Here is a 26,842-nt window from a genome sequence, read left to right on the forward strand (position 1 = left end):
CACACACTTTCCCACTGAGCTGCTCACCCGGTCTCAGGACATACCTTCACAAAGGTCTGGGAACAGGGACTAGAGAGATGGCATTTAACAGGGCTGACTGCTCCAGCAGAGGACCTGGGTTCAATTCCCAGAATCCATATGGTTTTGGTTTCCAGCACCCTTGTTGCGTGGTTCAGAATAACTGCCTGTAACTCTAGCTCTGGGGCATTTAGCGCCCTCTTCTGGCCCACACACATGTGACATACACTCTCACAGACACACACATACACATAATTAAAAATAAAAACTAAAAGTTCTGGGAACAGATTTTGATTCTTGGAGGTAATACTTTCTATACTTACATCTACACGATATAAGCTTTGATATGTTTGGAGATAGGCTACATTTCCATGTTCATACCGACAGCACAATAAAGTAAGCATTGCTGTGTGTTAACTGGAAACCACACTCTAGCCTCTAACTACCCTAAAGCTGGGGGCACAAACAGGAAGCATTTAGTAACGGTAATTGATTGTACCCTACATTTACTTAACTAAATGCATTACCCATAGTCTCTATTTTGTATAAATTAAAGCCTCTCTGTGTCCTATGTCTTACAAAGGCCTTAAATTTTGTTTTCCAGAATTTCTTGGTTTATTTTAAGTGTATTTTATGTTTTCAGTTAGCATATAAGACAAGGAGATTCCTTAGGGAGCTGTCACTAACACTCAGTGTGGTGGATGTGCGTTGGAACCTCTGGTCTGAGAGGTGGAGCGTGTCTGTGTCCATCGTCGTCTCCGTTATTATCCACCCTGCCGCTGCTGCAGGCTAAAAACATCATTACAGACTGGGTTATTAAAGTCGATCTGAAAGAGCAATGTGTTCTAAGCGACTGTCCCTGGATCTGCAACGGAACCCCGTGAATACCCTTCGTTACTCAGGCTGGGCTGTATCACATTTCCTCCATGCTTCTCTTGTGCCTGCTACAAGCTGGGCAGTGCGAGCCGGGCTTTAGGTGATCCTAGCTGGATCTAGGGATGGCGCCTCTCCTGATACAGGTAATGGCAACTTTCCTTTATAGGCTCATGCGTGTAAACAGGTCTGTGTAGCTTGGGAAAAGAATTGTTAGAAGGTCTTATAACCAATGAGTTTTGAATTGATAGTTTTTTGATTTTTTTTTTTTCAGTTTTCGGAGGTTAATGCTCTTAGGGTGAAAAAGAAACTTCTTAAGAATTTCATTGTATTTCTCAGTTGTATAAGAGGGTTGTACAATAGCTTATGCTCTATCTCTTCATTTTATTTGAAATGGTTAAGAATTTGTCTCTGGGGTGAAAGTGATTTTCATTACAAAAACCTGGAAGATGAATTTATATTGTTGGTCTTTAAATATGATACCAGAGGGGGAACCTCAATATAAAACAGCAACTTTAAGCCAAAGTGCTTACAACTTTGCTACGTGGGAACAGTTTCTTTCAGACATCAGAGTTTATGGTGATATAGAAAATAGGAAACCAAAATGTTACGCAAATCTCCTAGCACGGCGATTCAAGTCTCTCCTCCGAGTGAAGACAGCTCCGTCGTAAATTCCCAGATACCTTGGAGTCCCCAGGGCTCATCCCAGTGTGATTAAGCTGTGTTAAAGGAACAGCTGAAAGCAAGTAGAGAACCCGGCTCAAAACGTAACATACGTAACAGGGCTGCCCTGTGTTATGGGGAAGGCTGAAGACATGTAACCTTATATTTGCTTGTCACGAGTAAGTTAATCTATGACTATGTTAGGTTTTTAAAAGCTTTAAATTTTTTCTCCATATTAATAAACTCTGGTAAGAAAAACTAAGAGGTTTGTGGTACAATATTTGTTTGTTACTTATGAGCAAGGGAAGGACTAAGACAAAATCTAGAATAAGAGTTTGCGATATGATAAACAAAACACCTCGTAGTTGCTGAGTAATACCTAGATACCTAATACTCAGCTTTTTAAAAGAGCCAAAAATGTGTACAGTGTTTGTTTTTGAAAATGTCAAAGGGCAGAAATTCTTGGCCTCTTCTGTAGTTCTTTCATATTTTAAGCAAATTCTAACATCTGGTATGTATTCCCAGTTTCCTACCAACTCTGGTCAGTCTTTGAGTGTGGAAGCTCTGGAAATGGGAAGGACATAGGCAGAGATGGGGGCAGCTGAGAGACAGCAGCGAGGAACGGGGAAGGAGAAGAGCAACCAAATCAAGTAGTTATTAAAATGCCATGCAGAAATCTGTTACTTTATATGCCAATTTTAAATTCAATTAGAAATGTCTTTTCTCTCCCCCCCCCAAGACAGGGTTCCTCTGTAACTTTGGAGCTTGTTCTGGACCTAGCTCTTGTAGACCAGGCTGGCCTTGGACTCACAGACAGAGAGAGATCTGCCTGCCTCTGCCTCCCAAGTGCTGGGATTAAAGGTGTGCGCCACCACCGTCCAGCTTCAGTTGGAAATGTCTAAAAGCAATCTAACCAGATAACTCAGCTCTTCCTGTGTTCCTGTCTTTCCTTAATAATAATTTTTTCTCCCCCCATAAGACCTGGTAACCAAAGGTACAATGACCCCTCCGATGTGACCCAATAAACAGATTTTATCTTTCTCCAATGCGCTATAGGAAGTCTCAAGATGGCTGAAGAGGATAAAGATCTCTTAGTGAGTTCTACGAGGGCAGGAAGATGCGTGTACTTTGCACACTTCTTTATACATACTGCCTGGTACAAGATCGAATTAGGTAAATGTTTATTGAACAAATGGATGTAAAGAAACTTACAAACAGTTATGTGATTTAGTAATAAAACTAAATTTTAAACCAATCTATTTCATATTTTATGCCTGAAGAATGTAAAAATGATCCTTGGGAAAATAATCCCCGCCTTTAATCCCAGCGCTCAGGAGGCAGAAGTAGGCGGATCTCTGAGTTTAAGGCCAGCCTGGTCTGCAGAGTGAGTTCCAGGACAGCCAGGGCTACACATAGGAAAAAAGAAAAAAATAAAATAAAATAAAGGAAGGAAGGAAGGAAAAAAAATTCCTGGCATTCAAGACTGAATTTCGGAATGTAATCTTCTGACCAGACAGCAGTGTTAAGCCAACCTTTAATCTGTACTAATGGAGCTAATGTTTTTCAAAACTCATATTCTAAAAATACATGAAATTATCATCAAAGAACCTACACTTTTACAAGACTACTATCTGACTAGATGTAGTCAGGTTAAGGATTTTTTTTTCATTTTTTTTTTTTACTGATTATGTTTATTAAAGAAGACAACTAGCATTGATTTTTTTTTTCTGAAAATAAAATACAAGAAGTTATCTCTGGGTTCTAGTAATAAGAGTTTATTGTACTGTTTCAATAGTCGTTTTAACCTGACCAATTTTGTGTGTGTGTGTGTGATGTGTGCGTGATATGTGTGTCCACATACGTGTGTGCGTGCGTGCATGTGTGTGTGTGTGGTATGTGTATGTATATTTGTGTGTGGTACGTATGCTTGTGTGTGTGTGGTATGTATGTGTGTCTCTGTGTGTGTGTGTGCATGTGTCCACATGCGTGTGAGTGCAGTGCTGGAGGAAGCCAGAAACGTCGTCTTGAAGCTGGAGTTACAGGTGGTTGTGAGCTTCCTGACACGGGTTCTGGTAACCAAATTCAGGTCTTCGGTAAGAGCAGTCAGGGCTCTCAACTGTGAACCGCCCTTCTAGTTCCCTTTTTAAAAGAACGTTTTTTAATTTTAAAGTTACATTTATTTGTGTGTGTGTGTGTGTGTGTGTGTGTGTGTGTGTGTGTGTACACAAAAGTTTGTTTTTTTTTCACCACTGGGTCCCAGGCATTGAATTCAGGTCACTAGCGAAAGCCTTTACCCACTGAGCCATCTTGCTAGCCCTCATTTAACTTTTAGGCTTATCCAATTCGTGGGATTTTAATTTAATTTGTTTATTTTTATAGGTTCTCACTATGTAGCCCTGGCTGGCCTGGAACTTACTTAGGTAGACCAGATTAGCCTGGAACTCACAGAGATCTTGCGTCTGTCTCCTGAGTGCTGGGATTAAAGGCATGTGCCACCACATCTGACCTAATTTTTGTTTGTTTGTTTTTCGAGACAGGGTTTCTCTGTAGTTTGGAGCCTATCCTGGAACTAGCTCTTGTAGACCAGGCTGGCCTTGAACTCACAGAGGTCCACCTGCCTCTGCCTCCTGAGTGCTGAAATTAAAGGCATGAGCTTGAGCTGGAGAGATGGCTCAGAGGTTAAAGGCATGAGCCAGCCCGTCTCAAGGTTGTGAAGACGGTCGTTTAAATGTGTTGTTCCTGTATTGATTCTCAAGCCAATGGAGTTTTCCTCTATTTTTTTTTTTGTCTGTGCTTTGGAATTAGGTCCCTGTGGACAGTTTTAAAAAGCTCTTGGCTTCAAATTGTCAATTTCCGCTTTGTATTTCCTTCCCGTAGACAGGTTTTCTCAGTGTCTTAGCAGTTAAATGAAAGTCAGATTTCCATTGACTAAAATTAAAGATACTGGACCAATGAAATGGCTTAGAGGGCGAAGGTGCTTCTGACAAGCTTGATAATCTCCATTTGACCCCCACAGCCCATAAGGTGGAAGAAGCCAGCCAGCTCCTGAAGCCAGCCCTTCATCTACACAGAATCACGGTGACGCCCGTTCACCCAACCTCCGCATGCACCACACACACAAACTCACCAAAATAAACATACTTGTTTTTTTAAAATTAATAACAGCAAAAATGACAAATTCTGACACGCTTTAAAGTAATGCCATTTTCTTTGACAGGTGGAGTGTCATATAGCTCATTTGCTATTAATTCAAAATGTCAATCAATAAACACGTCGGGCTTCCAGCTGTAAATGAAATTCTATAGGTAGAAAAATACCACTGCCCCGGACTCCCGTAGGTGCTGTCCCGCAATGGAATCCCTTTGCTCAGTTTTCTCCTGTCCAATCAGGCGGAATGTTTCACAGGCACATGGTTTATACAGCTCAAAATAACTTGGGACCCGTGAGCTGACAAATGCTCTTGGCCGCGGTGGTGACAGGTTGCCCAGCTTCTAACAGCCATCTTCACCAACACTAAGGTTAACTCGGAGTGCTCTATGGACGGCTGCTCTCTCTTTCCAAGGGCGTGAAGAATCTCCCCTTTCTCCCGTGTTTTCACCCAAAACTTCTCCTTGGATAATTGTCGTCTCGGAAGAAGCGAGCCTGGGTTGGACATCCTCATCTGGGTCACCTAAAAAAAAGCAAGGTAATATCCAGATTTAAGTTCAGAAAGTGTGTTCCGGCAGTGGGTTGCTGACTATGGGGAAAGGGACATTTCAGAGAAGTAATTACTGCTCCTAAAGAGCAAAACCTAGGAGAACTTTCTAATTATGTCTGATGAGATACACAGTTAAATGGAAAACAAGGCTTTCTATTCCAAAGCTTTTGGACCGGGATGAGACTCACGGAGATGGTATCCCATTTGAGTCCCTGTTTGGGTTCTAAGGAAAAGTACGTCAAGAGAGGAAGCGGTGGCAAATATGACTGACATTTTCTGCATACGCACCGATTATACTAATGTGGTCTGCATGGAGAATATGTGTGCGATGCCTGCTTCCCTCTTAAAGGAACCAAACCTGAAGTAGTATGACTCCATGGTTGAAGACTTTCATTTAAAACTTTTTTTTTTTATCCTGTAAAAGGATCTGCTTGCTATATTTAGGGTTGGGAGATCTGCCTCCTGGATTAATGTACACAACAGCTGCAGAAAGCCCTGCTCAAGAGACACTGCGCTCTCTCTCTCTCTTTCTCCTTTCTCTCTCTCTCTCCTCTCTCTCTCTCCCTTCCTCCCTCTCTCCCTCTCCCTCCCTCCCTCCTTTCCTCTTCCCTCCCTCCTTTCCTCTCTCTCTCTCTCCAGCTGCATCAGATACTTGATGGTCACTGGCAAATGTTTGGCCCGGTACACGGTACTCTTAGCTCTTAGCAGTAATTAGAGGCATAGCTTGAATATTTTTAAAACTATCCAAGCAAAGAGAAAAGGCAGATGACTCGGTGTCTCCAGTCAAAAGGGGTGCATGACGTGAAGAGATGGCATCACCTTGTCCACAGATGTTCGCGTGCGCGTTAGAGTCTCTCCCATCATGCCATGATGGGAGATTGCCGTGATTTGCGAGAGACGAAACTGCTAGTCTAGATTTTTCTCTCTCCCAAATCGTTAAGGTAATTTGATCATCTTCACATTAGTAATAATTTAGTAATGAGAAAATGAATTGTATAGGCTATGAATTAACTTTTGTCATAACTTAACAGTTTCTCCTTAGTCATACATACTCTCAGAGTCCCTTAAAATCTAAAGTATTTTTCTAGGAAGTCAAGAATGTCTATATCTGTATAGATACTGTCTCTGACATTCTGTTTGACAATAAGCAAAATCTTTGAAATCAAGGCCACCGCAGGAAATCTGAGGTTCAGGGAGAGGTGGAGCGAGTAATTGGACTCTGAAGCAACTGGTACCCAGGCAATTCTGGAATGTCGTCTGTGTCCCCACTGATACTGCGTGGTTAAAAAGACTTACACTTCTGAGAGGGAGGCACCAACTCTTTCACACGTCTATAATTTGCTGCAGAGGCTCCTCACGTGCTCCTGTTACGGGAGCATACACCATGCACACCCACGGGGGTGGAGACAGGTAAGGCACGCCCTGCCAAGTGTCTGACCCGAGGTCCCTCCGCAAGACCCGCTTCACAGGAGGAGGGAACAGACTCTCGAAGGTTCTCTTCTGACCTCCACACCATGCGGTGGCACACACGTACAATATGGCAACAACAGTGTGGTTAAAAAGGGATCCACTCAGAAATATAGTTTATGAATGCAATAGGGGGTTATCACGCAGATCAGTTTTGGAATTGATGGAGACAGTTTTTACAAAAGATGTTTTGAAAAGAAATGGCCTAGAAAGGTTGTTTTTTGTTTTTGTTTTTAAAAGAAAAAAACAGCCTTTTCCCCTTGCTTGGAGATGCTTTCATGAGTTTCTACCATTGTCTACAGAACATTTTTAAACATTTCCAGAGTGTCACACTTGTCCTTCAAGGGAACAACCTGCCTGTATGTATGTGTGTCACATGCGTGCCTGGGACCCTCAGAGGTCAGAAGACAGCAGTGGAGCCCTGGAAATGGAGCACTAAAGATTGAACCTCTCTGGGTCCACAGCAAGAGCAACAAATTCTCTTCTCCCCCCCCCACACACACCACACACACACACACACACACACACACACACCACACACACACACACACACACACACGCTGTATGTGCTAAGTAGATGCTGTCCCATGGAACTGCTCCAGCCTGCAAACACACACACACACACACACACACACGCACGCACGCACGCACACGCACACTCACACACACACGCTGTATGTGGTAAGTAGATGCTGCCCCATGGAACTGCTCCAGCCTGCAAACACCTTTCCAGCCCTAGATCCCATCCATCAGCCTTTCGACAGGCCCTGGGATTTTCTGGTCACCATTTGTCTCCTGTGTCTCAGCCTCAGTAGTGACTGGGCTCTGGCGTCAGGGTCTCCTACACTAATCTCTTACAGGCTTTCTCACATCGGTCCCCTCCTGTGTAAGAAACTGCTATGTTGCATAGCCAATCTCCCTTTCTTGAGCATCAGTGAAATCTTTCTTTCCTACTCCCTGGCCTCTATCAGTTTATGAAAGCAACGAGAGAACAGCCTGCTCGCCTTTGTTTCTCAAAGTGCTTTCACCGGCAGACTCTGGCCTTCGAGGGGGGGGGGGTCTAATTAAGAGACCCTTCCTCACTAATTCTCCTTGTGTGGGCTCGGCTTTGCCTGATTCCAACACACGCAGTTTCATCTTTAAACAAACAAAACAGACAGACAACTTTTTAAAACCCAGGATCTTGCTGTGTAGCCCAGGCTGGTCTCAAACTCACAACCCTGCTCCCTCAGCCTTCCAGGTGCTGGGATTGCATGTGTGTGCCTCTGGCTTCACCCCCGACGTATTCTCTTCCTGAGTCTGTTGTGTGGATTTGTCTGTGTCTGCTGTTTTTCTTCCCCCAGACCAGAAACTTCTTTAGGAGAATGAGCCTCATTATTTCTGGACTTTGGCACGTTCCCATATCTCGTCCCCACGTCTATCTACACTAAGGCATTAAATTACCAATGCCATTCACATTACAGATAGACTAGAAGGAAGACAAAGGGCAAGATGATCAATGTAGTAGCTATCAAGGGATAGGCATTGAAATGGTGTGCAAAGTGTGTCTCACTGGCAGTCCAGTGTTTCACAAAGGTATTCCATACATAGTTCCCCAAGCAAGGGTACCTCCCAAAGGACTCGCTTCTGCTGGGGAATCCTGGGAAATCCTATCTGTAATCTCAGCACTCAGAAAGCTGAGGCAGGAGCATTGAGGGAGGCTAGTCTGAACTACATAGGGAAATTCTGTCTTCAGGGAAAAAAATTGGGGCCAGTGAGATGGTTCTGTAGGTAAAGGTGTCCACTGCCAAGCCCAGTGACCTAAGTTCAGTCCCTGAGACCTACACGGTAGGAGAGTGGCAGCTCCCACAGGTTGCTCTCCGATGTTCACGTATAAACAATGGCACACAAGAATATGCAGTCATGTTTCTCTCTCTCTCTGTCTCTCTCTGTCTCTGTCTCTGTCTCTCTCTCTCTCTCTCTCTCTCTCTCTCTCTCTCTCTCACACACACACACACACACACAAACACACACATTCTCTAAATAAATAAAATGTAATTTTTTTTAAAAGAGCAGTACTCAGGAGGTAGAGGCAGGAGGATCAGAATCTCAAGGTCATTCTCAACTACAAATTGAGTTTGAGAATAGCGTTGTCTACAAGAGAACCTGTCAGAAAGACACAAACAAAGCCCCAAAGAGAACATTGTCTCAACGTTCCCCTAATGAAAAATCTAGGCCTAGTAATTACGTATCGGAAGAAAATAGTTATCGTAAACATACATATTGCTCTACCTTTAAAGCGCTTTCGAGACAAACCTAGGAAGTAAGCAGGGGATTTGTGTGTGTGTGTGTGTGTGTGTGTGTGTGTCTGTGTGTGTCTGTGTGTGTCTGTGTGTGTCTGCAGTTGAAGGTAAGTAGCTTAAACTTTTCCTGTCCCAGAATTCTTCCTCAGTAACTATTAACTATTAGACTGCTTTTGTGTCAACCTAGAAACTAGATTTGATTTTATGGGTTTGTTTTGTTTTTGTGGTGGTTTTATGAATGTGTTCTCCACACTGCACTGAATGTACAGCCATGTTTAAAGAGCTGTGTGTAAAAGATATTTCCTGTTTTACAGTTTTATTAAGGTTAATTGACAAAAGTCGTGCTTGTTGATGGTAGTAACATAATGTTTTATTATATATATATATGTATCATACAGTGATTAGGTCAAGCTAATAATTACATACTTATATTTTGGCATACACTGTTGTATTGGCTCTAGTTACCATGCTGCACGGAGAATCTCCAGAACATATTTCTTCTGTCTAATTGAGATTCCGGCCTCTTGCGCAACCTCTCCTCACCTCCAACCTCTGAGGTTGTTTTTTTTAATTAAATATATGATGATACTTGACGTGTTTAGCAAGTGCAAGGCTCTAAGTTCAGTCCCTAGCACCAAAAAATAAACAATTATTGATATTTCATAACCAGAAAAAATTCTAGCACTTACGTTTAAATTTGAGTTATTTGATATTGGGGTTTGCCAGTTCTCCAGGTGATACCACAGCTTGTTTGTTTTCATAGCACTGGAGAGCCAACCCTGGACCTCCTGCAAAGGAGACAAATGCTCTGTCACTGGACTAAGTCCCCAAAGTGCCAATTTAAATGTAAATGAAAGATGACTTTATAGTGTATGATCTTTCCAGCAACAGGGACATTTTAGAGCCTGAAGAACGTAGCACTGAGTTATAATGAGTCAAGAAATATGCCCCACGGGCTGGGGATAGAGCTTAATAATAGACGCTTGCCCAGTGTGCTGGAGGTTCTGGGTTCAAGCCCAAGTAGAGGGAGGAAGCAAGCAGAGTAGAACAAACCTTTAATCCCAGCACTTAAGAGGCAGATGGGTCTTTATGAGTTTGAGTCCATCCTGGTCTACATAGTGAATTCTAGGTCAGCTAGACTACACAGTGAGACCCTGTGCCAAGACAGAGAGGGAGAGGGAGAGGGAGAGAGAGAGAGAGAGAGAGAGAGAGAGAGAGAGAGAGAGAGAGAGAGAGAGAGAACTAAAGGTATTAGCATCAAGTTTTGTTTTTTATGAAGCAAACAAGTTCCCAGGGCAGATTCTCCTCAGGAAAAGTCATAGGGAAAAGAAAGCACAAAGAAATTCCGCTAAGTAAGTTCTCTGTGTGGCCACTGATTTAGGACTAGGTCTTTCCACACAACTGATGGGGCTGCTTCATTTCTGCCTGGTCCAGTTCACAGACACCATAATGTCTTCTCAGGAGCAACTATCCATCTTATTTTGAAAGTGGCATAAAACTACATTTCAATTTACAAGAGACAAAAATGAGAATATGGCCAAATGTCCCAGAACACCCCAGATGAAATGTCTAAGAGAACCCTTGGTTTCCATTCCCCGGATCTGATTCTGCCATCCACCCAGTTGCTCAGGTCATAAATACTCTGGCCTTTCTCTCATCTCTCATTCTCAACCTATGAGCAAATCGTTGGCCTCCACTTTCAAAAGGGATCTCAGGTCCAACCGTTCCTCACCACCTCCTGCTGCTATCGCTCACTGCCCCCCGACCTTGCATCGCCCATCACAACTGATTCCTATTCATCTTCTCCCTTCATAGGGTAAAAAAATTTGAAGCCCTTTCTGTGGTCTGCAAGGTTTAATATTACCTTACCTTTTACCCTTTCCTTCCTTCCTTCCCTCCTTCCCTCCTCCTCCTCTTCCTCCTCTTCTTCCTCCTCCTCCTCCTCCTCCTCCTCCTCCTCCTCCTCCTCCTCCTCCTTCTCCTCCTTCTTATTCTTCCTACAGACAGGGTCTTACTCTATAGTTCAGGCTGTCCTGGAGCTCACTGTGTAGTCCAGGCTGACCTGTCTCAGCCTTCCAAGTGCTGGGATCACAGGCATGAGCCACCACATGCACTCTGTGGCTTTGTACTTTCCCAACCTCGTGTCTTCCATTCGTTTTGCTCCCTGGGTACACAGGGCTTGTTCCAACGCCACAAACGTGTTTTCTTTCTGACCTTGACATTCCTTCCTTGGTAAAGAATATTCTCCCCAGGTGGTCAGATTACTGATGTCTCCATCATAGGTTATCTTGGCCTTCCCAGTAACTCACCCTTCTCGCCTTCCCTCCCCACTTTAAAGTTGGCCACCACACCCTACATTATTTTTGTTCATAATGCTGGTATCAATCACCCCCAGGAACTCAGCTCCATAAAAACAGAAGCTCTGTCCTTTATTGGCCACTAAATCCTCAATCCCTAGAACGGCACCTGGCATATAGGAGATGCTCAACTAATACTTTTTAGAGGACGTGGCAGGGTTGTAGCCAGTAGCAGAACGTTTGCCCAAAGTGTACGAAGCCTTTTTTCATTTTCGCAGTATCAGTTAGTTTTTCTTTTGACTATACGTCTTCTTTTGTCATTTTATCTCTTCAACCTAACCCTGCGATTAAAAAAAAATAACGAATAGGGCTGATGGGAAGTTCTGGTGAACAAAGCAATGCAGCAGGTATTTGTCAACGACCTTCTGCTCTCTGTTTGTAGAGAGAAGACAGAACAGGGTAGAAAAGACAATAAAAAAAAGACAAATTCAGTATATTTCATTAAGCACTGTGTTGGGTGATAAGAACATGAGGTTTTCAGGCATATTGGAGAGAGGGTGGTGATGTCTTGGCTAAGAGTTGCAAACTATGCAGAATTTAGTCTAAGGAGAGGAAGGAGAGGTGGGAACAAGGAGCGGACCAATCGAAAAGAATATATACAGTGTTCTGAAGTGAGGGCAGGTCGTTCATGAGCTTGGATCCCAGTAGAATACAGACATGCATCACGACATCCATCCGTCCTGGGTAAGGACAAGGCCAGGGGCCAGTGCATTGTCCACGTCCTTCCCAGGAACTCATCTCACTAGTGCTCCTATTGCTCCATCTCGAAACGGGGCCATGCGCGGTCACGGCAGTTAAGTGTCAAGAGTAAGGACCCTCTGTTGATTGTTTAAAAACTGCCTTACGCCGAGACCATTTAATCATCACTTCAGCCCAGAGATGGCCACTGCTGTCTTCCCTGTTTCACAGCTTGAGATGAAGGCTTCTAGAAGTTAGGCTTTCTCAACTTAAGATGGCCAGGAAGCCACAGATGTTGAGCACCGAGTCCCAACATCTTGGGGCATAAAACATTAAAACTACTACAGAAATCACATATATATATATATATATATATATATATATATATATATATAGTTTTTTCGAGACAGGGTTTCTCTGTAGCTTTGGAGAAATCCTATATTTTTGAATAATTGCAAGTTTTATTATTGGAATAGTTTTCAGAACCGTAAACATAAAAACAAGTGCACGTATCTCAGTTGGCTTCTTTAAAAAAAAAAAACTTTACATAGAAATCAATGACTATTCTCTTTATCCACTTTCACCCTAAAAATGAATTTTCTGAAATGTCTTCAACATCAATGTCTGTGCCATGTTTTAGGAAGGAAAAGAAATGTCTTTAAAAATAATAATAGCCGGGCGGTGGTGGCGCACGTCTTTAATCCCAGTACTCGGGTGGCAGAGGCAGGCTGATCTCTGTGAGTTCAAGGCCAGCCTGGTCTACAAGAGCAAGTTCCAGGACAGGCTCCAAAAGCTACAGAGAAACCCTGTCTTGAAAAAAAAAAAACCCTAAAATTAAATAAATAAATAAAAATGATATCAGTTGCATCTTCACAAGCACAGGCTATGTGTGAAGGGCTTTGTCTTCTTGACATTGTTCTTGACTCTCAGAGAGAGAGAGAGAGAGAGAGAGAGAGAGAGAGAGAGAGAGAGAGAGGGAGAGAGAGAGATTACGTGGAGATAAGATAAGGGAAGTGAACTCGAGAAATCACGCGGATATCTCAGTCACATTCCTGCTAAGAGACAAAGCCATATTTTGAACTCAGATCTCCCTAATTCGAAAGCCAATGCTCATTTCTGTGTTGACTCCAGATCTAAGCCAATGCAAACACACAGAGCTAACGACAAAGTCACATTACAACGTTACAAATAATAGCATCCCTCAAACAGAAAGGCATCCCGCTTTCTAAGTCTTAGAATACACACTTCAGCGTATTCAGAAACTCAAACAGAGCTAAAGAAGTCATCAATAACAAATGGGTAATTACAATAACTGATTTATGAATTATTGGTGATAATCAGGATATTAAATAAGCTTTCAAATGATAGCATTTTGAGCCTTATTTCACACATCTGTTCTTCCACAGAGTTCATGCACAAATGAAAATTTTCAACTAACATTACTTTTGCTTTCATGGGCTATTTTGCATATTATCATTCTACAAAATTTAAAACTATTCTAGTAAGTGAACATATCATAATTTGCTTAACTAAATCTTACTGAAAATAGCTTCAGTTTTCATATTAGCATCTGTATCATAATGGCCATCTTCCTAGACTAAGGTGATGGTTTCACAGACTTCACTGAAGTAACTCCAGTCGGAACCATCCCAGGCTCTGGCAAGAGCACGCAAAACCATCTCACTGCATGAGATCTTTCCAGCCCTCTCTAACTGCCCTCTCAAGGTGACTGCCTACTTTGCCAGTTGAGAGGTTAGTCTGGGATAGCACTGTGAAAGTTTGGGAGCCAGGGAAGTTCCTAGGAAGCCTTCAGTGTGATGTAAGTGAGGGACTACTGCGCCAGGCAGAAGAGACGGATGGACTGAAATAGGCTTTGTCGTGAATCTTAGGGTATTATTTTCACCCCCATCTTTCCAGGACAAGGCCAGTACCTAGTAGCAAAGAGTAGCAAGTACAAGTAGTCTTTATTCAGTCGCCACACCTGAGGGTGGGTGGGGCTAAGGGGTGGGATGCTAAGCGAGTCAAGGTCAATGGGAAGGTTGTAGCCTTTGTTCAGGACGGGGGAGAATTAAGTGACAAGTTTGTTATCCCTCTGGTCAGTGGCTGAATCAATACATGACATCACCAGTACAAATCACACTGTACTATTTTCTTTTCTTTCTTTTTTATTTTATTTTTTCTAGATTTTTTTAAAAATTTTATTCATGTGAGTGTTTTGCCTGCAAGTATGTCTGTACCCACACGTATGCTTAGGGCCTCTATGTGAGTGCTGGGGTTCAAACCCATGTCCTTTGAAAGAACAAGTACTCCCTTAACCAGTGAGCCAACTTTCCAGCCTCGTGTATTTCCTAAAGGTTTTTTAAAAGTATTCATTTTCAAAAGGTGATATATTAATAATTGACAAACTAAGACTGCGCTCAAGTATGCTAAGTCCCCTGTCAAGCATTACATTCTGCTGCCTCTCGCGTCTTCTCTTAACCAGGGCTAATTTAAGACACTCTTCAAAACCTAGACTTGGGGCTGGCGAGATGGCTCAGCGGTTAAGAGCACACTGCTCTTGCAGAGGGTGCAGTTTTATTCTCTGTGCCCTCACTGGGAGCTGATGCCTCTGGCTTCCTTGAGCACTGGCACTTGTGGGCAGACTCTACACAGACATACAAACGATTCTTTTTAATTTTAAATCTAAAACAAAAAATAAACACAAATTCCCCACAGCTTAGACGCAACATGAAGCCTAGATTATCCTAGCTTTCAAGAACAGAACGAGCCCAGCAACAACACTAAATTTAAACAGCTCGGCTCTAGTCAAACAACATAAACATCATTTCTTTTCATGAGCCATAGATACCAAGGCTACATTTTCAGCAATTAAATGGGACCATGTTGTCAACTTATCCTCAAGTTAACAAAATTGGCAAGAATGAGGAAAGGATGCAGAACAGATCTGTACATCATCACCACAGAGACCAGGCTCAGACAGGTCGATGAGATGGCTCAGTGGGGAAAGGTGCTTGCAGTTCAGTCCAAGTGTGCTTACTAGGCCTACATGGTGGAAGAAAGACCCTCCATGGCACATGTAGGCCTTACACAACAATATATAAGTGAATAAATAAATAAATTTATAAATTAGGTTAGACTTTTTTTTTCACATTTTAGGCAAGCGTTCTGCCTCTGAGTTCCATCCCCAGCCCTGACACTGTATAAAATTGCTATGGTTATCTCATAGCTTGTACAATAGAATTTAATATAAAGAAAGTACCGAAATAGATATCACCGGCCATTTTTTGTTTGTTTCTTTGTTTGTTTGTTTGTTTTGGATTTTTAAGACAGGGTCTCTCTATATAGCACTGGTTGTCTTGGAACTGACTATGTAAATCAGGCTGGCCCAGAACTCATAGAAATCCACCTGCCTCTTCCTCCCAAGTGCTGGGATTAAATAAGGCATGCGCCACCACCGTGGCCCAGCAGGATTTTACTTTTAATTTCAGGGAGACTTCATTGAGTTTCATTTCCTTTTACAATGGGGCAGCATTGTTAAGTCACTTTTGTGGAAGTGTCAACATTAGGTGATTTAAGCATTTCTTACGTAATTTAAGTCTGTGCTATAGTAAATACAGGCTTGTTATTCTGTGGCAGTGGTCTGAATTTTTTTATATTTATTTGTTTATGTATTTATGTATGTATTTATTTATTTATTTATTTTGCTATGCCCATTACTTTGTTACAGCATGCAAGACGACAGCATAGAAGCATCTACTTCCATCTCTCAGCTTCTCAGAGAAAGCTATCTGGCTGAAACCAGACATCGCGGGGACAACGAGCGGAGTCGAGCGGAACCTTCCTCCAACCCTTTCCACTTTGGCAGTCCTTCCGGGGCTGCCGAAGGAGGAGGGCAAGAGGACCTTCCGGATCTGTCGGCCTTCCTAAGCCAAGAAGAGCTGGATGAGAGTGTCAATCTGGCGAGGCTGGCCATCAACCACGACCCTCTGGAGAGAGTGGATGAAGCTCAAGCTAGGAAACGTCTGTCTTCTGACAAGACAAAGCTTTCACCCAAACCAAGCTTCGAACCTGCCTTCTGCCAGGATAGCCCTCGAGGTCCTGGCAGCTCAAAAGACAGTCCACCGGAGACAAAAAGACCACAGTACAGTTCTGAAAGCCAGTCCAAGAAAGTCTTCCTAAACAAGGCCGCCGACTTCATCGAAGAGCTGTCCTCCATTTTCAAGGCTCACAGCTCCAAGAGGATCAGACCTCGGGCCTGCAAAAACCACAAGAGCAAACAGGAATCTCAAAACAAAGTCCAGCAGGAAAACAGCTCCGCTTTCTCAGATCTGACAGAGAGGCGGGAAAGAGCATCGGTCCCCATCCCTATCCCTGCAGACAGCAGGGACAACGAGCTGAACCACGCGATAGAACAGCGGGAAGCTAAGAGGCGGGAGGCTGAGTTGGCTGTGGGTGAGGCTACTGCTGGAGACAGCACCCCGGGGTCTTCACCTTCGTCCCTGTACTACGAAGAACCCCTGGGGCAGCCTCCCCGCTTCACACAAAAGTTACGGAGCCGAGAAGTTCCGGAAGGAAGCCGAGTCCAGTTGGATTGCATAGTGGTAGGAATTCCACCGCCCCAAGTAAGGTAAAAACAGCCAGAGAGTGGTGTTTAGCAATGCTATCCGTCTGTCTACCATGATTGTTGTTCCAGAAAACCCTATACTTCCTTTGAGAAAGGAGCTAGGATGAAAGGCCGGAGCCTAAAATTAGCTCTGTACGTAACTCAAATCGTTCTAGGGCTAAGGCTGTAGCTTGGTGCTGGTAGAGTATTTGCCCAGGATGTGTGAGGGCCTAAGTTCAGCCCCTCACCCCGGCATTGCAAGAAAATAAAATTCTTGGGCTGGTAGAGTTCCTGTCTAGCTAGCATGCTGGAAGCCCTGGATTCCCTCAGCACCACAGAGAACCAAATATGCAGGCGCAAGCTTGAATTCCAGCACTCAGGAGGGAAAGGCCAGGGGATCAGTCGCCCAAGGCCATCTTTGACTACTGGAGAGTTCAAGACCATCTGGTCTAAATAAGACCCTCTCTCAATTTTTTTTCTTCTAAAAGCCATATATTTTTAAGATTTTTTTAAAAAAAGAATATGTATATTGTATATATGTGTGGATGCTGATGGAAGTCAGGTCAGAGTTCTAAGCCAATCTCAGTTATATAGTGAGTTCAGGGCCAGCTTGGACCACTTGTGACCTTGTCTCAAAAAATTAAAAACAAATGGAGGAGGTAACAATATAATGGTTGATAGCTTTTGAGATAGAATAACAGGGCGGGTAAGGTCAGCTTTAAAAAATTCATTCTATGTATGTAAAACACTGTTCTCCCTAATTCTCAGGTCTTTCCCTAATATAGGTAATGAATACAGGGAATGTTTATCGTGTGTGCATGTGCCTGTGTGTGTGTGTGTGTGTGTGCGCGCGCATGTGCCTTAGCCAGTCCTTGAGTTTCTGGGAGCTCTCTGCCTTCACCTCCCATCTCTCCAACTGGAAGAGCAGACGGATACTACACACCTGGCTTTCACATGGGTTCTGGGGATCCCAGATTTGATTGTGATGCTTGCAAGCCAAGCGCTTTACCCATTGCGCCGTCTTCCTGGCCCTAAAGACAGCTCTGCGGTGTCTACCACAGTTAGCTGTTCTGGGAGGCCCCCAGGCAGAAGCCTCAGGGCCTACAGATGCTGTATCTAACTTGATGTCCTAATGCTATTCTATACTTTCAAGTTTTCCCTTCTATGTTTGTGGTCCCACGGAACCTGGAAGCAACCTTAGCTTCCCAGGTGATATTTGCTATCTCTCTTATTTCCATATGGTAACATGTGAATGGTGCAGCTAAAATACATTGTTTTGTGGAGCTTTGCTAGTATTCAAAGTCCTTGAGGAGTTACTATACTTCCCTAATCACCTACTCACTGCTAGAATATGATGTCATTAGGACATGACCTTTGTTTTCTGTAAGCCAACAGTATTTCATCTTTTTCTTTCATAATAGTCATACTATAAAGCTATCATTTTAATATGAATAATTGTATTTTATATGTGCATACTAATGGAAAGTATTCTGACCAAAAGACGTATTCATATATCAAATTTTGCTTTCAGGGGTAACCTAAAGCATATCCAATATTATCTTCACAGTGAAGACAGTTTACTATCAGGTTACCCCAACTGACCTTCAAACAGGGTTTGAATGGTTTTAAGTCTGGAGCATCAAGCACCGCTTCTGACCCCTGCTAGTCACTCAGGAATGTTGAACCCATGAATAAAGAGTGGGCAGGGAAGACTTCACTTTCAGGGACCTTCTCATAGCTAATTACCGGAGAAGTCCCTCGGAGTGTGAGGGGCATTGAGAGCCCTGAGGAGATGGTGCAGAGTGAAGCTGGCTCCTGGTGTTGTTCCCTGCACTTGGCGTGAGCAGTTGATGCTGGTTCTCATTATCTGAGAGGGTATAAGGCAGAGGACACCATAAAAACAAACAAACAAACAAACAAGCAAAACCAGAAATGCAAAAGATTCATGTTACGTTTCAATCATGAGCTAGACACTTGGCCAAAGATACCAGAAAGAGTGGGAATGGTGGTGTCCGATCTCCTTTAAATGTGACTGATGACATGGCCTGGACTCTGGTCAGTAAGCTTGGGAGCTGTCATTCCAGCAGCATGTGTCATGGCTTCTGGTCAGCCTAAGTAAGCTGATGAGCCCTTAGGGCACAGCGCACACACAGTTGTGGGTGGTCCAGTCCAACTCACTGGTTTTGGGGCACAGACTGATTTTTTAAGAAAAAGGCCAAATCAAACCAAAAAGAGAGAGAGAGAGAGAGAGAGAGAGAGAGAGAGAGAGAGAGAGAGAGAGAGAGAAAACCACCAAATCTCTCAAGGAGTCATGCTTCCCATTCCTCAATGGTGACAATCTTGGCTACAAGAACCAATTCAGTACACCATCCCAAAAACTCAACCAGGATTATAAAGTACCCCTTTCCCCCCATCAAAGTGATCCAACAGTCACCGAAAACTGGTCAATCAGCCAGGCAAAAAAAAAAAAAAAATTTACAGATCTATACATTTCCAAGCTCACCTCTCTAGGTGGCTCAGTGGATTAAAATGGAAATATGAGGATTGGAGTTCAGATCTCAGAACCCACGTAAGTGCAAGGTTCCCAGGTGATAGCCAGACCAGACGGAACGGCTGAGCTCCAGGTTCAGGAGAGACCTTGCCTCGGTAAATAACGTGGAGAGCAATGGAGGGAGATGTCTGATGTGGCTTCAACCTCCGCCTGGCCCCGTGCATGACTAGGAACTCACACATATGTGAACACCCGTACACACATGCTCACACACAAAGTGAAAGTCACGTATGTGGCTTCTATGAAGCAATACTAATTTTACCTGGGAAGAATTTCTCTAACTGATAGAGTTCTTGTCTATACCAACAATGGTTCTGAGGTCAGGGAACCTAATAGGAATTCATAATACTTGTTTCTGAATGAACTTGTACTGAATTTCCAGACTAAAATTATACGAAGAAAACTGCAATTTTCCTGGCAGGCTATCAGCCGTCAGTTTTCCTTAGAAAGCAATATTTGTTCAGTTTTTAATTTGCTCGGCACCATTGTCAATGCCCACATACAAATGATATAAATGTGTCCCTGTGCCTTCCAGGAGGTTGAGATCCAATTGAAGAAGTCATCCTAATGTCTGTAGTAATAACCCGTATGTTCTCAGGCTGGGAAATAGGACAGTCGAAGGCTGTGGAGACATAGAGGCATTCTGCTTGAACTTTGAAGACCAAACAGCAGCTAGTTAGAAATGGACTCATTTGTTATTCAACAAACACTTGTTGAGTCACTAAAGTTGTTCCCCAAGAGTTCAAAGCAGGGAGCTGTTGAAGGTTAGTGACCTTGTTTTAAAACCACATCTAAACCATTCTGAGAGGGCAACTCATAATCTAGCACAGAAATCAGACGTGTAATCAGAACGCGGCAGCTCGTATAATAAGGGATATACAAAGAGTAGGGCTGGGGACGCCTGAGTTTGGTCCCCAGCCCCACATAAAACCAGAGGTGGTGACACAGGCCTGTAATTAGCACTGGGAAGGTCAGAAGTTCAAGGTCATCCTAGGCTACGCAGCAAACTTGAGGCTGGGCTAGGCTCTGTGAGACCCTGCCTTCAAAAAAAAAAAATTTAAAAGGAGTATAGGATGCAGTCGCGGCTCAAAGGAGACATTGCTATTCCCGGAGTACAGGATAAAGCAAGTACTGGACCCTGGAGTAGGAGCAGGGTAGAAAAATCAAGTGCTCTCAAGGAATCACAAGCCCTTGTCTGGTGGAACACGGAGGGCAGAGACTCCACCAAAGAGGTGGATGAAAAAGATGAATCTGTGTACAGATGCAGGCACTGTAATATTTTCATGGACAGGGAGGAGACCGACCTAACCAGAAAGGAGAACAGAGTCAGGTGATCTTGAAGTGCCTGGAAAGCAAAGTCCAGAACAAACTGTAAACCATCTAAGGTTGTGCGAGCCAGGTGAAAGGGGGCGTTTCCGGAGGAAGCTTCTGGAAGGCTGGGTTAGGTCAGGAAAGGGTGGAGTGCTGAGTCCTCTGGGGAAGTCATGAACGGTATCCCAGGCCTCAGATACTCCAGCGGGGCAGGCTGCATGCCAAGAGAAGGAGAAAGGATGGCAGAGACCACTGTTTGGAGGAGGCTGGACTCCATGCCTGACTAGACGGGAGGAAGGAGTTCAGAAACTATTCTGTTTGAAAATGCTGGGCGATGTTGTGCTGGGGAGGCAGCGGGTGATCCTTGAGGCTCCCTGGTGGATAGAAGGATGCTTATGCTCCAGTGAGTGGCTCTGTACCCGTGCAGCACTGGTTGGACTCAGGGAGGGGTGAAAAGAGGACACCAAGTGGGGAGGAAGATATGGCAGGGAAGGTGGTCTGGAAGGGGTGTGAAGGGAATTGGGAGGCCTTCTCTGACCAAAACACATTGTGTGAAATCCTCAAAGAATAAATTGGAAGGAAAAAGATAGACAATAACTGAGGAAAGACGCCTGATGTCAACCTCTGACCTCTGCAAGCATGTGTATGATTACCTGCACACACAGGAGCGTGCACACGCACGCACGCGCGCACACACACAAACAAACAATTATCCCACAAGTTTGAAGCTGGGTACCTGGGGAACAAAACAAAACTAAAGGCATCATGGGCCAGGACTAACCTAGCAGAAGAAACAGCAGGTTTTTAGAGGACGCTGACGGGCGTTGAGTCTGATGGTCCGAAAAGAACACAGTCCTCAGTCAGAAATGCAAGCAGAGTCAGGAGTGGTGGAGGCAGGAGGATGGGGAATTCAAGGTCATCCTTAGCTACCCGTGAACCAAAGACAACCCAAGACCCTGTCTCAAAGGAATTAGAACATCCAAAGAGTTAGCCTGGACACTGGGAAAAGTCTGCCTTAGCATCCCTGTGCCTTCTATAGAGCTAAGTTGATCTAGCCTAAAAGGACAGAGGGAGTGTTTGTGTTTCCCTAGTGTTTACCAAGGGACTGGTCACAGAGTGACAGTGAAGAGCAGCTTCTGACCCAATCCAGTGCTAGAATGGAAAACAGTCTCTTCAACTTTACTTCCAAAGAAAAAAAGAATTTCCCCAAACACTGTCTCTCTCTGTGTGCTCTCTCTCTGTGTGGTCTCTGTGTGCTCTCTGTGTGCTCTCTCTCTCTCTCTCTCTCTCTCTCTCTCTCTCTCTCTCTCTCTCTCTCTCTCTCTCTCTCTCTCACACACACACACACACACACACACATTTTTAAGATAAAATCAATATGGTTAGTCTTAAAGAGTTGAACAGGGAGCACCTGAAGCCTGCTGACCCATAGCAATACATCACAGTTGAGCTGGGGACGTACCTCGGCTGGTAGAGCGCTCGTCTAACGTGTGTAAGGCCCCAGATTCAATCCAGAGCCTAGCATAAACCAGGCATGGGTGATGCAGACCTGTAATCCTAGAATTTAGGCAGAAGAGACAAGAAGGATCAAATGCTCAGCATTCTGGTCAAAACAATGAGTTCCAGGGCAGCCTAAGACTTTGTCTCAAAAAAAAATGAGTAAAATAATGAGTCATTTCATCTTGTAAAATAGGAGTATCATGGTCAGGAAGAAGATGAGTGATCTGGGCAGCTGTCCCCGGGCTCCTCTGTGTAACTGGTATTTTACACACATTCATGCAACTTTACTTCAGCGAGCTGAAAACACATTCGTGCTCGTATTCTGGGTTTCCAAGTTAATTACGTTGAGGTCTCTGAGTAGAAGCGAGATCCTACCTCGCTGAACGTAGCATTTCTGGACAACCTGTTAAAGCTTCATTTTGGGACTTAGTCAATGAAATCTATGGGTATGGTAGCCGCACATGAGTCTGCAGGAATTCACAGCAAATGGCCCTGCTGCCCTCTGTGTCCTGACTCCATATTCTGCTCGGGAATGTACGGAGTCGGCTGGGTCACTCTGGGTTTGCTGGTACACAAAACGCTTTTTCCTTTTTTGGGATTTTTGTTGTTTGTTTTTTTTTTGTTTGTTTGTTTTGGTTTTTTTTGAGACAAGATTTCTCTGAGTAACAGCCCTAACTGTCTTGAAACCAGTTTTATAAATCAGGCTGACCTAGAACTCACAGAGATCCATCTGTCTCTGCCTCCCAAGCGCTGGGATTAAAGGTGTGCACTACCACTGCACAAACTTGTTATACACAAACTTCTAAGTGCACATTTACCCTTTCATAGTGATCACTGCCTCCTATGGTTGTTAGGTTTCCTTATTGCCTGAAAGTAGCTTGCCAAGGAGGTAGAAAGGAAATGAGATCATTGTTTTAAAACAGAAGAAAGGATATTGCGCAGCCATGGTGGCTCATGCCTGTAGTCCCAGCACTGGGGAGGCAGAGGCTGGAGGCTCAGTAGTTTGAGGTCCTCCTTGACTACTTAGCAAGTTAGAGGTCATCCTGGGCTACATGATGTCTAAAATTAAAATAAAATAAATAAAGGGTATCTTTTTTTGATGATGGATGAAGGAAGGTAAGCTATATCAAGGCAGGGTTTCTTAGTGGCCCTGGCTGTCCTGGAACTAGCTTTGTAGACCAGGCTGGCTTTGAATTTATAAAGATCTGCTTGCTTCTGCATCCCAAGTGCTGGGATTAAAGGTGTGTCACCACTGCTAGGCAAGAAAGGATGTCTTAAATAATACAGAAGGGATTCATACTCTGTCATTTCAGGACTGTTTCTTCAATCTTTTAAATAATACAGAACGGATTCATACTCTGTCATTTCAGGACTTTTGGGAAATCCACATTCACTCCACATTCATCCATTCATGTGTCTTGTGTCTAAGGTTAAATCAAGCAAGACTCACAAATCTCCGCCTTCAGAAAGCTGAGAGCCTAGTAGGGATCAGATCATTAAAAACTATAAATGATACATAATTTTAATAGTGATGACTTTTATAATTAGGGGACAAGCCTAATGATCAGTTGGAGACATTGAGCTGAGGCCTAAAGAATGACTAGGAGTTAACCCAAGTAGAGTGTGAGGAAAAGTGTCGTCGGGTGAGGGAACAGAAAGTGCAAAGCCCTTGAGGTGAACAGCAAGGCTGAGGCAGAAAACTAACTCGGCAGTTCATCCTTCAACCTCCACATGCACAGTACGGTACACACACACGCATAATGTATAAATATTAACATTTTAAAAATTAAGCATCTAGTAAGTCTGCTGTGAAAAAATTTTAGATGAATGTAACAAGAACGTTGATATTCTTCTGTTGCGTGACTTGGCTTCCTTAAGTATATACGGCTCTACTGGCTCACTTTCATTGCTGTGTAGGGTATTACCATGTGCCCAAATTGCTGTATTGCCCGCGTACATCCGATTTGCTTCAGCGCTTTTTCCCACGTGAGTAACGGTATACACGTTCACTCTGTCCCAGTGAGAGAGTCTTACCTGTTACGTTAATGTGGGCAGGGATGGAATTGTAGGCAGTGTGCGCGTAACTTCAGCTTCATAATAGTGGCACGTCATTTTCCCAATAAATTGTTCTGATTTATGATCTCACCAACATAATAAGGATTTTGGCTATTCTCCATGGCCGCCAATATCGGCATTACCAGCTTAACCATTATAACAGGCATGAAGTGGGGTCTCGTGCTAGTCATTCATAGTTAGACTTTATTTGGTGCATACGTGTGCCACGTGTGAATATGGAGTTTGGAGGGTAACTTGCTGGAGCCAGTTCTCTCCTTCCACCACGTGGGTTCCCGGGATAGAACCCAGGCCACCAGACATGGCAGCAAGTACTTTTACCCCATAGCTATCTTGCGGGCCCTAGATGTTCTTATTTTTCTATTGAATTGCTTAGTCTTTTCTTTCTTTTCTTTTTTTGGGGGGTGTTCCTCTGAGTAACAGTCCTGGTTGGCCTGGAACTCATTTTTGTAGACCAGGTTGGCCTGAAACTCACTAAGACCCACCTGCCTCTGCCTCCTAGGTGCTAGGATTAAAAGCGTGCGCCACCACCGCCCGGCCAGTCCTTTCTTTTTGTAAGATTTTTAAAATAGTCTGGACATTAGCTGAACTTGGGGGAGCAGGGCTGTCATCCCAACTTCTTGGGAGGGTGAAGCCGAAGGATCCTGAGTTCAAGATCCGCCTGAGCTACACTGTCATTCCAGGTAAGCCTGGACTATTTAGTTAAACCCTGTCTCAGAAAAGAGGGCCTTAATGTCAAAAACATGGAATGTCAAAAGTGTGGTGTATTTTTCCATTCCCTTAGGTATCCTTTAATAAATCTGTTTAGTTTGATTTGGGTTTTAGATTTTTTTGGAAACAGACTTTTGCAGTTCCCACTGTTTGGGAGCTCCCAGTCTGGCCTTCTCCTGTGCTCCTCCCCCAGGGCTGTCCTTCTCCTATCTGGAGTCCTAGGATTACAGGACAGAGTGTGTTACTGCAAATGGAATCTAAGCCGCGTGTAACGCACTCACTCCACAGAGCTGCCTCTCCGGCCCGTGTAGTTATCGCAGCAAAGATTTAAAATCATTCCTGTAGGTCTTACCAGACCTTATTCAGAGGTATTTCTTTTAATGAAACTATAAATGGTATCATTTTTTAAAAAATGACATGCTGTGTTTGTCAAGTGGAGAAATACCGTTGACTTTCACAACCTTGCTTGAATTCACAAAACGTTTTCACTGGGGAAACTCCCCTTGTTCCACAACTGCTGAATGGATGAACGTTTAGCTATGGTTTTGTTCACATAGTCTTTCTTTCTGCCTCTGTCCTGTCGTTCCTTGCTTTTCTGTTGACCAGCATGGTGACTTTATGTAGAAATCCCTTTAGAAGACAGATGCCAGCTTGGTGAGTCTTGGCGTGTATATATACAAACTGAGGATAACATTTCCTCCTTCAGATAATAGTGCAACCTCCTGAATATGCGGTAATAAGGCCTTGGAAGGGTCCCGTGGAAACCTAAAGTTCACATGGGCCCTGACTGACAAGGAAACATCATATCCAAATCATAGAAAAGATGGCCTAGGTACTAGGATCTCTTCTGGGCATTCTACAGACACAGAGGGAAAGATCCAAAAACTAGGAGAGGACCCTGGCAGTCAGCACAATTAACCTGGGAATGACATTCAGAGTATCTGTGGGGGTCAGGGCTTCCCACTCTCTCTGCCTGGGCTGAGCACCAAGCACAGCCTTGAATACAGGAGCCAAAGCAGCGAGTGTGCTCTGGAGGGGCCGGGCAGTGGCCCAGAAAGCTAACAATAGCCAGGAGGATTGAGGCACTTCTGGTACACAGTGTCTGCCTATCTCAAATCTCAACTGCCTCTCCCCAGTGATCACCAGAAACTATTGTCTCCTGTAATCAGAGCCGAGTCCTGAGCAGGCCAGGGTTTCAAACAGTTCAGGCGAATCAAGTTAGAGGCAGCACCCCGCCCTCCTACACACACACACTGGGGAGCAAACAGAAGAGTTCATTTTAGATGTAACCTAGCAGGGTCCAGGGACGGCTCATTTGGTGACTGATTGTTGCAGAAACCTGAGGGCTTGACTTTCGCTCCCCGGCGTAACAACCTAGGCGTGGCAGTGCATTGTGGTCCTAGGACTGGGAAGGTGGGACAAGGTGACCTTTGTCTTCTGTGCCTTTAGCACAGGGTGCTCGCCAGCCAGCCAGTCAGACCACCAAATCAAATCTGCGAGCTTCAGGCCAATGGGAAACCCTATCCTGAATAAATAAATAAATAAACATGTAGGTAATCCCAAAGTTACAGAGAAACCCTGACGCGTAGGTAGAGAGTAACTGAGGAAGACTCTCAATATTTGACCTTTGTCTTCCACCTGTGCAAACATATAAGCACACGTGCAGTCTCTCCTCAGCCTCCCTCCCCCAACATAGCAGACGAAATGAAGGAATAAATGACATTTTAAAACATGTAACACAGAGGCTGGGCAGTGGTGGTACATGCCTTTAATCCTAGCACTTGGGAGGCAGAGGCAGATGTATCTCTGTGAGTTCGAGGTCAGCCTGGTCTACAAAGCAAGTTCCAGAACAGCCAGAGCTGTTACACAGAGAAACCCTGTCTCCAAAAACCAAAACAAAAAACCATGTAACACAGAAAGATTTCTATACTCCAGACTGAAAATCTGTCTGTTCATTCAATAACAATTCAAGGAACTCACTGTATGTATCAGGAAAAGTTTCAGGGACACGGGAGGCCTTCAAGGAAAGGACTGAGATACTGCATTCAGTGAAGGAGA

At 43.9% G+C, this 26,842-nt stretch overlaps 1 protein-coding gene across 4 annotated transcripts in view; it reads left to right on the forward strand.

Annotated features, from left to right (window-relative positions):
- The window catches only part of Mypn (myopalladin), a 95,915-nt gene that overhangs the window by 15,600 nt on the left and 53,473 nt on the right, over nucleotides 1–26,842 (forward strand). The window contains exons 1-3 of one of the 4 annotated variants that reach the window (XM_075980099.1): nucleotides 970–1,037; nucleotides 5,117–5,239; nucleotides 15,763–16,662. In XM_075980099.1, the coding sequence (XP_075836214.1) occupies nucleotides 15,764–16,662 (899 nt within the window). In that variant the 5' untranslated portion in view covers nucleotides 970–1,037; nucleotides 5,117–5,239; nucleotide 15,763. Of the gene's footprint in view, nucleotides 1–943; nucleotides 1,038–4,771; nucleotides 5,240–15,762; nucleotides 16,663–26,842 lie in introns of those variants that run through there. The other 3 variants (XM_075980098.1, XM_075980100.1, XM_075980101.1) reach the window with 3 other exon arrangements.

The sequence above is a fragment of the Microtus pennsylvanicus genome, chromosome 7 (genome assembly GCF_037038515.1).
Source record: "Microtus pennsylvanicus isolate mMicPen1 chromosome 7, mMicPen1.hap1, whole genome shotgun sequence".
Lineage (NCBI taxonomy): Eukaryota > Metazoa > Chordata > Mammalia > Rodentia > Cricetidae > Microtus > Microtus pennsylvanicus.